The sequence below is a fragment of the Microtus ochrogaster genome, chromosome 26, assembly GCF_000317375.1.
Source record: "Microtus ochrogaster isolate Prairie Vole_2 chromosome 26, MicOch1.0, whole genome shotgun sequence".
Lineage (NCBI taxonomy): Eukaryota > Metazoa > Chordata > Mammalia > Rodentia > Cricetidae > Microtus > Microtus ochrogaster.
The window spans coordinates 234597-249079 of record NC_022025.1 but is presented as its reverse complement, the minus strand read 5'-3'; the positions used below and the strand labels follow the sequence as shown (position 1 = coordinate 249079).

Below are 14483 nucleotides of genomic sequence, written 5' to 3'. Positions count from 1 at the left end.
GGTTGTGAGCCACCATGTGGTTGCCGGGAATTGAACTCAGGACCTTTGGAAGAGCAGACAATGCTCTTAACCTCTGAGCCATCTCTCCAGCCCCCACTCCTTTTCTTCTTTAGATCATTTTTCCCCACCTCTTTCCTCTCTCTCTCTTAGCTAGTGTTTCTATTGCTGCGATGAAAGACGCATGACCAAAGCGGTTTGGGTAAGAAAGGATTTATTTTACTCACAGTTCGTTATGAAAAGCATTGAGAGCAGGAACTCAAACAAAGGAGGACCCTGGAGGTAGGAGCTGATGCAGAAGCCATGGAGGGGTGCTGCTTACTGGCTTACTTCTTTATGAATGGTTCAGCCTTCTTCCTTATAGAACCCAGGACACATCATCCCAGGGATGGCACCATCCACCATGGGCTGGGCTTCCCCTGTCAATCAGTAATTAAGAAGATGCCTCACAAGCCTGCCTACAGTCCAGTCACATGGACGCTTTTCCTTTACTGAGGCTGCCTCTCTGATCACTCCAGCTTGTGTCAAGTTGACATAAATTAGTAAGCACACATTCCCCTCTGTTCTTCTGTCTTCCTTTCAACCAGACTTAAAACTATCCTTGTATTCTGAATGACTGGGGAGATTCAAAGTGGAAAAGTCCCAAGTGTATTTGTTCCGTTTTAGATTATTTAATATAGTTAGTTCAGAATTCCTCTGGAACCTCATGCCATGTTATATCCCTGCTCTGGCCCCAGAGCTGCTTTCTCCGCAAACAGCCCCGACCCTTTGCCACCCTCGCTTTCTTCTTTACCGTGCGTCCTCCCTTTGTCTCACGTCTGTGTTCTTCCCCCTCATCCTGTTGTTCTGCACACCCAGCTATTTTATTTTATCATAGCTCAACAAAGATTTGTGTGTCATTCACTTGGTTCCCTGAAAAATGTTTTACTCCTTATATGGACTCTGTCAGATATATTCTGTTATTACCTCATTTTTCAGGTGAGGCTGAGGGACACACACACAGCACACGCTGCCTTAGAGCCAGTCACTCCTGGAACCAGGATTCAAACTCAGACATTGGTGCACCTATTAGCTAGAAATCCAAGTTCTGTTATGGTGGAGCATAGTGCGATGGCCTATGCCTTCTGCAGAGACGAGAGGTCAGAACAGGATTGACCCCTGGCATTCCAGGTACCAAGAAACAGAGCAGGAGTTCAGGCAGGTGAGAGGGCTGTGGTTTCCAGACCAGGTGCCTGTGCGGGCACCTCACTGATGGGAAAGGCGAGGAAGGTCCCAGAGACACTAAAGACACTTGGTTTCTCTGCAGGTTGAGACCTGTTGCTCTATTTTCATCGGTTCTTTCATGGAAATGCTCAGAATAGCTTTAGTCTTTTCCAGCCAGGGTCTATGGAGTTCACCCTCTGTTGAGGTCCCATCAGTCTGTCATGGGGAACTAGCTAATCTTGGGGTCTGTCTGTGGTCTGACTCAATACTGGCCCTGACTGAGGAATCCATGCCATGCGCTTGGCAGTGCACGTGTGTGGGATCCCGGAGCAGATCAGGGTAATGGGAGACCCCGCTCATAGCCTGTCTTTGTGGTGCGATGTCAGAACATGCAGATAAGCTCCGCTGTGCCTATGACTAGGCTTTGATATTGTTCTAATTCATTTACATGGGATACTGAGCACTTTTGTGTAATATACACATTTATCATTTTAATATGGAATTCAAATTTAACCTCAGTCTATTTGGGGGAGAAAGAGAAGCACAAGTTTGTTTCTGAGACACGCATTTTCCTGTCTTCAGAACAACTCAGTAAACCACCCCTTCAAAGGATACTGCTGTTTACTCTTCTTTGAACTTTAAGTTCCTTCTTGCTAGTGATGATGGGGTCTCTATTGAAGTTGTGAGGACAGGACGTGGCTGCTTCTTCAGGCGTTTCCTGGTTGTCTCACTGTGCATCCGGACTACTGTCTTCACACTGCAAACTCTGTGCCCCAGCACTGAGGGTACAGGCATGCATGACCTTGTTGTGTTTTTTATGTGTGTGGTGGCAATTCAAACTCAGGTCCCGAAGACTGTAAAGCAAGCATCCTTACCCACTGAGCCATCTCCCCAGCCTAGCTATAATGTTTTATAATATTATTACTGATTCAGAAAACCTCTTCTCTTTCTTGGAACCATTATAATTCAAAATGTTTCTAATATGTATAAATGAAGATTGTCTTTGGGGAGTTTCATTGAAGTTCATAATTTCTTCCAACATCTTACCACCAGTACTTCCGGGATTTTCTAAAGTCAGTATGTATTATGTTTGAAATGAGCAAAGCCTATAAAATAATTTTCTTCCTAATTACCTTCTTGGTGGGTCAAGATCAGAGAAAAATATTTTAATTTTTCAAGTAAGTGTTTTAAGAAATTTATTCATTTTTTTTCTAGTAGTTTTTTGTTCTGGTCTTCAAAACTGACTTAATTTATTATGAAATATTTGCTGTTATTATTGATAATTTGTGTAAGATTCAGTGAGGTGTAAATGAGAATCCCCATAGATGGCTTTTATGTAGCAAATTGCTAGGTTACTAGAATATGTCTTTTCTAGGATCCGTTCAGATGAGTGAAACCACCAGACAGAGGCACAGAATCCGAACCAGACTTGCATTTCTGAGACATACTAATTTAGAAGAGCTTTAGAGACCTTCTGGTCCATAACCCCCTTTTCAGAGAAGCAAATGAGAGGCAATGGTGATGTGAGGTTTACTGGTGCTGCAGGCAAAATTCCTCCCCATGGCCAGATGCTCTTGATGAGTCTCCATTTCTCTTCACAGAGAATTTAAACAACGGTGACAGCTGTATTTTCCTAACTAAATAGCCTTGGGGCAGTAAATGCAATTAAAACACAACTAAATATTAGACACACTCTTGAAAAAAATTATATATCATGCTCATCAAAAGATGATATTTAGCACGCCTTTGATCTCAGCAATCAGGAGGCAGAGGCAGGCGGATCTCTGTGAGTTCGAGGCTAGCCTGGTCTACAAAAGCTAGTTCCAGGATAGCTAAAGCTGGTATACAGAGAAACCCTGTCTCCAAAAACCAAAAACCAAAAGAAAAAAAACATTCTGATACATATTAAAAGGCAATTTATTGCTTTTGACCTCTTATCACTATGTTTATATATATAAGGATATATTTATTACAATGCTATTTTTAATAAAAGAACGGAAGCCATTGTTAGTAATGCCTAACTGCCGACAAGGTTAAGTAACCATTAAACACTCATTATTAAGCCAGCTGTGGTGCTCACACCTTTTTTTGTTTGTTTGTTTGTTTTTTGTTTTTCGAGACAGGGTTTTTCTGTAGCTTTGGAGCCTGTCCTGGAACTCCCTTTGTAGACCAGGTTGGCCTCGAACTCACAGAGATCCGCCTGCCTCTGCCTCCCGAGTGTTGGGATTACAGGTGTGCACCACCACCGCCTGGCCCGGTGCTCACACCTTTAATCCCAGCACTTTGAGGCAGAGTTAGGAAGAGTTCTGTGAGCTTGAGGCCAGCAAGTTCCAGGGCAGTCAGTGCTATTACACAGAGAAATCCTGTCTCAAAAAAACAAAAAAACCAAAACCCCAACTCATTATTAACGTACATTGAAAGAGCTTGAAAAATACTGTTGAAATTGGTTAGGCAAAATGGAGAATTCAGTCTCATTTTGTTAAAGATATATATGTTTAGGAAAAGCGTGTATAAGCTACTTTGAAAAATATATTAATGTGTAATTATTATTTTCATCACTCTCTGAACATCTTTTAAGCTTTATGGAGTTGTCATGAGTAACAGTTTCACAGAGAAAAAGTCATGTATAAATATCATATTTTCAAAAAAGTAACAATAAATTGTTTTTTAAATATCACATTCACAGAAGACAGACTCATTTGAAAGCTGCCATGTGTCTTCAGACAAATTCTTCTTGCTTTGGTGCCCCAGCTTCTCTTTTTGTATGAAGGGCCAGACTAAATAACTAGGTCTCTCTTAAGGATGTAAAATTCAGTTTCATAAGTCATCATTCTTTTTCATACAGAAGATGGCTATCGATAAATGGTACATATATCGATAAATGGGACATATGTAATAGGTTAATGCTATTAGTTGTAGAATTTATTTCCTGTATTTGACTTTGTGCCTGGTAATGGGTGAACTTTTACAGATCGCTACTGAAGCCATAGAGAACTTCCGCACTGTCGTCTCTTTGACTCGGGAGCAGAAGTTTGAAGATATGTATGCTCAGAGCTTGCAGATACCATACAAGTAAGAAGCCCTGAAGAGTGGGCCAGGGCTCTGGGGGGTTTTCTAGTGAGGACTTCCGTTTTCAGGATCGCTTTTGCCAGAAGGTAGAGTGAACAGAAGAAAGCACTAGAAGGAAGGCCTGAGACTATCAAGAGAGATGAAGAGACCTGAGCTTAGCAGGGGCATCTGTGAGGTAGAGCAGTGAGGGCTGGTGACACTGGGGAGGTCAGAGAAGAGGACCACAGGTAACGCCTCTGGTGTCCAGTCGGGATGATGACCCTGCTGTTTGCCGTATTCGGGGGGAGGGTTCTCTATGGAGGTGTGGGACACTGAGGGGACCTCTCCAGGATACTTTCTGCTCCTTCCTTTCCTGGGGAGACCTTCTCTTCTCCCTGTACCCCAGCAGTACCTATGACAGCTCTGAAAGAAAGGTGACCAGGACACTAGTGAGCCCAGCCTCGGAGTCTCAGCTCCTCCTCTAGGACAAAGCAAAAACTAGACCTTTCTGAAGGTTTCCAGGCACCTTTGTCATGATCATGGCAGGCCCTCTTTTTTTGAGGAAAGAGAATATGAGCAAAGAGGTCAAGACCATGATGGGGACCCACTGAAACAGTTTATCTGAGCTAATGGGAGCTCACCAACCCCAGCCGGACAAGGAAGGAACTAGCATAGGATCAAACTAGACCCTCTGAATGTGGATGACAGTTGTATGACTTGGGCAAACTGAAGGGCCACTAGCAGTGGCACCAGGATTTATCCCTACTGCTTGTACTGGCTTTTTGGGAATTCATTCTCCTTGAATGGGTACTTTGCTCAGCCTAGATATAGTAGGGAGGGTCTTGGACCTTCCCCAAAGCAATGTGCCTTACCCTCTCTGAGGAGTGGATAGGGATGGGGTGGTGGTGGTGGTGGTGGTGGTGGTGGTGGTGGTGGTGGTGGTGGTGGTGGTAGGTGAAAGGAACTGGGATTGGTATGTATAATGAAAAACAATAGTTTGTTTTCTTTAAAAAAATTAAATTAAAAAAAATCCAGTAAGAGGCAAAGACAAGAAGAAAATTGGTGGTTTTAGTAGGCTAGGAAGGTCAAAGGGCTGCCCATCCCCACCCTGTTCCTGTCCTCACCTCACACCCAAGATCCTCATTCAGACATTCCTGGAATGTAAATGCTTTATAAAGCCTCCCTGGCCCCAGGCACTTCAGTGCCTTTTGCTTCCCCTAAACTTCCTGGCTGTTTTGTTGCTGTGCACCTCATCTAGATCCCCACAGGCAAGGACAGGCCTGCTGCTCTGACACCTACAGCTGGAGGGTGTTGGGTAGAGGTGTTGATCCCCCAAGTGGGGGGGGGGCAGGGGGTAGGGAAGGACCATTCATTTGTTAATGTAAAACGGGCTCTTCTCAGGGTTACAGGTCTGGTTATAAACCCACTAAGATGTAATAGTCCTGCACTAAGATGGAGTCACCTCTGCATCTCAGAGACAAAACCAGTTCAGTCAAAGGGCTCAAGCCGAATTCTTTAGGAATGGAATCCATTGTATCTGTCCCTCTTGTGTGAATTCTTTAGGAATGGAATCCATTGTATCTGTCCCTCTTGTGTGAATTCTTTAGGAATGGAATCCATTGAATCTGTCCCTCTTGTGTGTCCCTCCGCCAGCCCACAGGAAGGTACTTGAATGACTGAGAAATGAAGTGGGGTGAATTTGGGTTCTCTTCTTTCCAGAAACTCTTTGAAGAAAGCTCACATCTTTGGGATCACGTTCTCCTTCACCCAGGCCATGATGTATTTTTCCTATGCTGCATGTTTCCGGTTTGGTGCCTACTTGGTTGCTCATGAACTGATGACTTTTGATAATGTTCTGTTGTAAGTATTATGCTCATAATTATAATTTAACCCTGAAAGTGAATCTGGGATTGAGAAATTGTATGGTGAAGTGCCAGGGAGAACATCTGGTGGTGAAGAAAGTGGCATTTTGCCCCTGAGAGTCCGTGTGACACTGCGGACACCCCGCATTTCATCAGACACTCTTCTATCCTGGTTGATGTCACTTGGTTGTCAAAATGGTAGATGAACTTCCTGAGCTTCCAAGTGGCGGCAGGCCAGGCCAGAGTCTTCTCCCTAATAGTTCAACATGGTTAGTGCTGTTAAGAGTTTGCATTGTAACCCAAAACAGATAAGCCTGGTATTATAGTGTATTAACACACCGTTTCTGCCCTGCTTTAAGCATTGAGTTAGTCATACACTGTAGTTAAGTCAAGATTTAAATTGTTCACCTAACATACATGCATCCTGGGGGTTTGTGTGATTATGACCAAAGACCAAAGCCAGACACTCCCGGAACTGGGACATTAATTTGATCATGCTTTTGATTATTGTTTATTCCAAGATTTTTGAAGTTGCTGGCATGAGTCCCACATCATAGGTCAAGAATACAGTGGTTTCGTGAAAGTGGCATCATAGCCGTGTATTTAGAAATAACGTTGTCTTTATTGCTTGGCTCACGTGATATCTAGGAATGGATAGTGGCAACAGTATGCATTGCCACAGTTACAGTGTGCAATAACCAGAAACTAAACTTCAGTGACATGGAACTATAAACATTTATTCTGCTTGGAGTCTCTGGGTCAGTTCTCCTTAGCTGAGCAGGGCGTAGTAGATCCTATTGTGATGGATGCTGTCTGCAGTGAGCTCAGTAGCCAGAGCCAGTGAAGGAGAGAAAAATAGAGGAAGAAAACATGCTGAGTCATAGGACTGGAGCTGGCAGCAGGGATTTCCACCACATCCTGTCTGGGAAACCGCGCACAAGGCCACCCCAGGTTCAGAAAGGGATAAACAAATTCGTAACTCTCAGAAGGAAGGAGCAAAGGTCACGTAAAAAGTTGAGGGTTAACAGGGGAGGTGAAGGGGGCTGTCCTGCCGATGACAGCATGTAAGGGAATGAAAGGGCTTTTTATCTTTCACCTTTAAAACTGCAATGGCTCCCTAGTTACGGAGTGCCACGTTGACCACACTGTGGCTATCACTGTCTGCACATGCCTGTCTTTTCTTTTCCAGAGTATTCTCAGCTATTGTCTTCGGTGCCATGGCAGTTGGACAGGTCAGTTCATTCGCTCCTGACTACGCCAAAGCCAAAGTGTCGGCATCGCATATCATCATGATCATTGAGAAAGTTCCTGAGATTGACAGCTATAGCACGGAAGGCCTGAAGCCGGTGAGTCTGTCTTCTCGGTGGATGATCCAGCCCTAACTTCTCAATGAAAAGACGCAAAGGGGAAATATAGTAAAATTGGCTTTAATTTTAAAAATTTCATGTTTTTGCTAAGACCTAGATGGGCTGATTTGAATAAATGTTAATACTTTGTATTAATAGTAATTGCTTTTATAATACAAAAGTACAGAGAGATAATACTATAGAAATCCAGTTCATAGGCTTTTTTGTATGTAGCTATTCCAGTCTGAGAGAGTATATCGGTGCTGTATTGATAATTCATGCTGTAAAACCGTTACCTCTTTAGATTTAGTTCCAGAATCAAAATGAAGCTTGACTATGACAAGAGCTCCCTTCCAACACCTGAAACTAGGAGTTCCCATGGTAGCCTGTGTTTTCAAGATTGTGCCAATCAAACTGTGTGTTACTGTTCTCATTTTAGAGTACATTGGAAGGAAATGTGCAATTTAGAGACGTCATGTTCAACTATCCCACCCGACCCGACATCCCAGTGCTTCAGGGGCTGAGCCTGGAGGTGAAGAAGGGCCAGACGCTGGCCCTGGTGGGCAGCAGCGGCTGCGGGAAGAGCACAGTGGTCCAGCTGCTGGAGCGGTTCTACGACCCCAGGGCTGGGACAGTGGTGAGCACACTTTTGTATTCAGAACGTTTCAGGTTTTTAATCATCTAAATGGCTGGAAGTGTTTAACCATTGGCCATGGGTTTTTTGAACCTTTAAGCAGAGCCTTTGTTAGATAATCTGACAGCCCAGGTGGCCAATCTATGCCAACTACACTGGCCAGTTTACCCAGCTTCACCCTCAACACGCTGTCCCCTGTCCTCTGTTGCAAGCAACATTTGACCACCTCTCTCCCTTGCCATGGTGAGATTTCATCTGACAGTGTAAGAGCTGGCAAGACCTGAAGTAGCCAGAAAAATAAAGAGTGGCAAGAGGTGGAAACGGGGTGAAAGTCGAGGGTAGGATGCATTTCAGTGAAAAAGTGGCTTGCAAGGCCCCAGGATATGGAAAGGTGAGGACTGAGAAGTCACGATACAACATGGCCATTTGTGGGCGACTTCCACCTCTCACTCGGCTCTCAGTGAAGAGTTGGTGGTGTAAACAGGTCGGCAGGGATGAAGGATGCTTAGAGAAGGATGTGGGGATGAAGAAAATCGGGGTAAAAGAGGCAAGGAAGCACAGCAGCAGGAATGGGAGGCAGTCAGCGGAGTGAAGATGAGTCCCTAGCATCTTCAAGGCCAGGATAAGACAATACTACTGACCATACAGAGGACATCTTCCATGGCACAGCAAAACGTGCAGGGCTCCCATAGTAAGATGGAGAGTGGCTAGGAGTATGGAGGAATGCCCTTTTGGCTTCTCGACTAAAATGGTGAGGGAGAAATCAGGATTCCATATCCAACAAAACTCTGATAGCCTGTGGGAAAACTATCCTAGGTGCTGGGCAAGAGTGAGAAATCTTACAGGGAGAAATGAATTTTAATGATTACAATGAGCGAGAAATAGGAAAAGAGCCAAAGAAACAGAATTCAGAGCAGCGAACTGTTACTATGTATGCGTTTAGCTATGAGTACTCGGAACATCGCAGATGCATTAGCAATGACCCATTGCTCCAGGGGCCTTGGCAGCACTAGTGACTGAGACGAAAAGAGAATTTTTTCACCTGCTGTCCATGGTTCTTTCAACTTCCCCACAATAAGTATTCACTGCTACTTTGCTTTTTTTTTTTTTTTTTTTTTTTTTTTTTGAGACAGGGTTTCTCTGTGTAACAGCCCTCGCTGTCCTGAAATTCTCTTTGTAGACCAGGCTGGCCTCTTTTCTATTCTATTCCAACACAGTTATGACAGGAGGAAGGATTGTAGGAGCCAGAGAGATCAAGGACACCACAGAACCAACTAAGCTGGGCTCATAGGGGCTCACAGAGACTGAACTGAAAACCCGGGAGCCTGCACGGGACCTAGGCCCTCTGCATATGTGTTACAGCTATGTAGCATGGTCTTTTTGTGGGACACCTAACAGTCAGAACAGGGGCCGTCTCTGACTCTGTTACCTACATTGGGACCCTTTCCTCTTACGGGGTTCCATCATCCAGCCTTAATAAGAGAGGAAGTACCTAGTCTCACTGCAACTTGATATGCCAAGGCTGGTGTATATCCATGGAGGCCTGCCCATTTCTATAGAGAAATGGAGGCAGAAGAGTGGATGGGAGGGTGTGTGTGGTCCGGGTGTAAAAACAAAAATAAACACACACACACACACACACACACACACACACACACACACACACACACACACATCATGACTTTACTGCATCAATGGAGCAAGGAACTCAGGACCGCGAGGGGTGCACCCACACACTGAGACAATGGGGATGTTCTGTTGGGAACTCACCAAGGCCAGCTGGCCCGGGTCTGAAAAATCATGTGATAAAACCGGATTCGCTGAACATAGCAGACAATGAGGACCACTGAGAACTCAAGAACAATGGCAATGGGTTTTTGATCCTACTGCACGTACTGGTTTTCTGGGAGCCTAGGCAGTTTGGATGCTCACCTTACTAGACCTGGATGGAGGTGGGGGTTCCTTGGACTTCCCACAGGGTAGGGAACCCTGATTGCTCTTTGGGCTGACAAGGGAGGGGAACTTGATCAGGGGAGGGGGAGGGAAATGGGAGGTGGAGGCGAGGAGGAGGCAGAAATCTTTAATAAATAAATAAAAAAATAAAATAAACACACACACATCATGACTTTACTGCATCAATTCTTTACTGGTTATAAGATCGCTGTTCTTTCCTTACTGCCTTTCTGTAAACTATTTTCTGAGAGTTCTGACTTCAGGTTTCAGTTTTATCACTGATGTTTGAACACAGGACTAAATAATGTTATTACTACATTCAAAATTAGTGAAATGTTGGCTCTCAAACTCTGATTAAATTCTCAAATATAAACAATTTATTTGTTAAACATATTATTAAATATTTTTGTAAAGAATTGTAAGGCCTAGCTGTTGATAGTTTATGCCTATAATCTCTGTATTTGAGAGGCTGAGGCAGGAGCGTTCCCATGGAGTCATTGCTAGCCTGAACTACTGTGTGAGTGCCAGGCCAGCCTGGGCTACAGAATGAGAGTTGTAGAGGTAGTGAGAAACAAATCAAAGTGCCTTGACACCCATAGCTAAATAGCAGTTCACCCTAAAACAAAAAAGAGGTGGCTACTGTAGATAATACTTAACACATCCCATAATTTCTAAGCAGGAAATTTAAAAATTCAGAAGTCTCCTTAAGAACTCTTTTGTTATGGTCAAGTATGATCACTGAGATTAAAAGCAGCACCAGAATGCAGAAAGCATCCATATATATTACCTAGAAATAAATGACAAAACTATGAGCATGAATTTGTGTGTGTGTGTGTGCACATGTCACGAGCACGCACATACTGTTAGTTTGAATCATAACAGAGAAAAGAATGAATATGCCATAAAAGGAATTGTCTGAGGTTGGGATTGAATGGTGTTCTTTAATGGCTTATATGTATGAAGCTTTGTGGTAAAATGGGCGAGTACTGTAAGCTAAACTTTATATTACAATGCATACATATTTTGTGATAAGAACTGCTGCTCCCAGGAAACTGTTCTGTTTTCACTCCTTTGGGGGTAAACTTTACCTATATTTAGTAACAGATAGTTTTTTAAATGTTGGAAGTATTTCCTAAGTAATGTGGAAAAGTGTGGAAAAGATATAGCATGTGGAATATACTTCATTAAGTTCCTACGACACATTTAGGGCCATGGTAAATACACTACCTTGGTAAATGAATAGTTGCCTATTTTTTTAAAAAAAGTGCCTTGATACATACACATGAAAGTATAGTAATTAACTCATTATATATATGCCAACTAAAAAATCAACCAGAAAGCCTTTTCCTTAACCCCGCAGCAACCCAAGAGTTTTGTACTACAAAATAATGGTAGCTAATTGTCTAAATCTGAATTGTGCTGATCCTGAAGTTGGTCTGTGAACCCTCGCTCTCAGTTTCTAGACGGCAAAGAAGCAAAGCAACTGAATGTGCAGTGGCTCCGAGCACACCTAGGCATTGTGTCCCAGGAGCCCATCCTATTTGACTGCAGCATCGCTGAGAACATCGCCTATGGAGACAACAGCCGGGTCGTGTCCCAGGATGAGATTGAGAGGGCGGCCAAGGAGGCCAACATCCACCAGTTCATCCAGTCGCTGCCTGACGTATGTACCTTGGGCCCGGCAGTTAGCAGCTCCTGTCAGTTGTTCTTTGCTCCCCCTCCCCATCCTGGGGATGAAACCCAGGGCATTGCACATTGCAGGCACCCCTAGGCCTCTCATCAGAACCCAGAAGTCTGGCTGCCCAAAGGTAAAGAGAAATTAGAAATCAAAATATATCTTACCTGCAGAGAGACATCTATTCATACTTCTTAATCAGAGTTAGAGGTTACGTTTGCCCAATCTCTTACCTGTCATTGTGAGGAGGCAACACAATATTAGACATTTTCAAGTAGAAGAGACAGGGACTTTGATAACTGGGACAACCCTTAGGGCTGTAAGCTCAAGGATCCACGCTGGAACAGTTTTTTAGTTTCTTAGCTTAGGATCCAGCTGTTTCTGGTCTGGGGATACACGTGAGCATCCCCTCCCAGGTAAAGGGTAGACAGGCCGCATCTAGTTTCCATGGATGCTGCACTGTTTCTGCAGAGAAAACAGGCACAGTCATTCTGTAGCTCCCCTCAGTGATCCATGTGACACTGTGGAGTTAGCCCAGACGAGAGACGTCTGCCCATGCCGGAAAGAAGGGTCTCCAAATAGAGCTGAGTCACTGGGATGGCTGTGGTACTATATAATTTATAATTGCTGTATAATTGTAGGGTCCTGAGCCACAATCTTAGAATTGACTATCAAAATCTTTCCTGGGCTATTATCTTATGGACTGCTCTCATTTCTTCCTGTAAGTTAGATAAATTGACCCTCTCGCCTTCTTGTGTATCTTCTTAGATCTGACATAAAAATTACACACTCGCGTGTCCTCACTAGTTATGTTTGTCCTTACAGGAAGTGCTCGTGATAAAATAAGGCTTGCCAGCCACTAACTAGCCAGACAAGATGATACAAGGTGGCCCAAACACTTCCCTCAACTTTTTTCCTTTGGTCTTCTCACAAATTACTGCCACCCTCAAACACACTGCCTGGGAAGAGGCCTGCCCCTTCCTCTCCTCAGTGTTGTCTAGCCATGAGTTATTAACAGTGTGAGGTCAAAGTACAGAATCCAGTAATAAGAGTCACCAACTCTCAAAGCTGAATGTGGATTAATATCACCGTGGAAGTTATTAAAAGTACGAAGTATCAGGAGCTACCCTATTTCTGGTGAAGAAGAATATTCTGGCAGTGGGGCTCTGAGACTTAAAGCCGCAATAATTCTGATGCAGGCTACAACACAGAACCACTATAGCTATAATCTCTTACAATGATTTTTGTCCTCTGGTATTTGACAACTGCAAGGCTCCACCTCTGGCCTTGGATCTCTCTTTCTCTGTTTCTCAGATCATCTCTTGGACATCATGGTTCTTATTCTCAGTGTTCAAGACCAGCCTGTTCTCTAAGCGCCCCTCTGTCAGTGATTAGACTGGAATCTGGCTTACTCTGCCCATCTGTTTCCTCCTTCCTGTGGTCACAGTACTGTCTTTATGGACCCCACAAGGGTCACAGCTGAGTTCCTGCCGTCTGGTGACTCCACACATCAGAGCACCTCGATTCTGAGACAGACACAGCTCAGGGGTGGGACCCTATCAAGCATCTGCCCAGACCTTACTGGGGGCCTTCTCTCCAGAGGCTGGAGAGATTGTTCTGTCATCAAAGTGCTTGCAAGGCCCCGAGTTTAATCCCCAGCACCCAGGCAAAGAGAAAGGTGGGGTACCAGCTTCTTATCCCAGCCCTGGAGAGGCACATCCAGCCAGCCTAGCCTAGTCAGTGAGCCCTAGATCCCGGTGAGAAGCCCTGTCTCAAGAAAAGAGTGAACAGTTTCCAAGGAACACAACACAGGCACACTCACACACACACACGCACACCAATAAGAAAGGAGTGCACATATATAGAACATGAATTTAAGAGTCAAAATTCAGGTATAAAAATTATAACCCACATTTTGATTATAATCTCCACATATTCAGGGCTCAAATATAGGAAAAGAATGTTTTCTAGTTGAACATGATGCCACATCCTCTGAAAACCCTGTAACTTCTGTCTCTTACGTCATATTGACTAGTGGTGATTGTCTATCGTGGGAAACAGGATAGGAAGAATTTTGAATGAAAGGTGAAACCAAAATTTTTTGAGGAGCATTTGATTTTTCAAGGTAAAATATTAAAGTATAATTCCTTAATATCAATTAATTAACATTATTTACTTGTTGGTGACAGTTCATAAAAACAAAGATCCAAATGCTAACATCCTAAAAATCTCAATCTCTCTCTCTCTCTCTCTCTCTCTCTCTCTCTCTCTCTCTCTCTCTTTACTTTATAATATTTCACAGGGCATCAAGTACAGATTCTGAATAAGACAAGCTTTGATAATATCATACAGCTGTTTGAATTTCCCGCAAATCTTGTCCTAAACATAATGAGACCAAAAGGTTAAAGATAGCATCACTACAAAATTCCTAGACTTAGAAATTTTGGTCAGCTCACATAAAGCACATGGTTTTAAGGTATCTAGTTTCAGCCAGGATAAAATAAGGTGTAAGGACACACATCTGTTCTCTCACCACTCGTAAGAGACAGGAAGAGTTCAAGGACAGGCTGGTCTGTGTCATGTGAGACTTTCCTTGGGATATGGAGTGGGACCCTAGGAAAGGAGACAGAGAGTTACCACGATCGCTTTGGAAGGAAAGGAGTCTGCTGCCATGCTGGACTCATGACTTTGATCCCCAGGGAGGATCTAACCATTACAAATTGTCCTGTGATCACACACACACACACACACACACACACACACAC

At 43.7% G+C, this 14483-nt stretch overlaps 1 protein-coding gene across 2 annotated transcripts in view; it reads left to right on the top strand.

The window, feature by feature from the left end:
• Positions 1–14483, top strand: part of Abcb1 (ATP binding cassette subfamily B member 1) — a 154005-nt gene that overhangs the window by 137600 nt on the left and 1922 nt on the right. For both annotated transcript variants that reach the window (XM_026784634.1, XM_005358287.3), the window contains exons 22-26: positions 4172–4272; positions 5968–6108; positions 7300–7456; positions 7896–8093; positions 11500–11706. In XM_026784634.1, coding sequence (XP_026640435.1) covers positions 4172–4272; positions 5968–6108; positions 7300–7456; positions 7896–8093; positions 11500–11706 — 804 coding nt within the window. The remainder of the gene's footprint in view (positions 1–4171; positions 4273–5967; positions 6109–7299; positions 7457–7895; positions 8094–11499; positions 11707–14483) is intronic.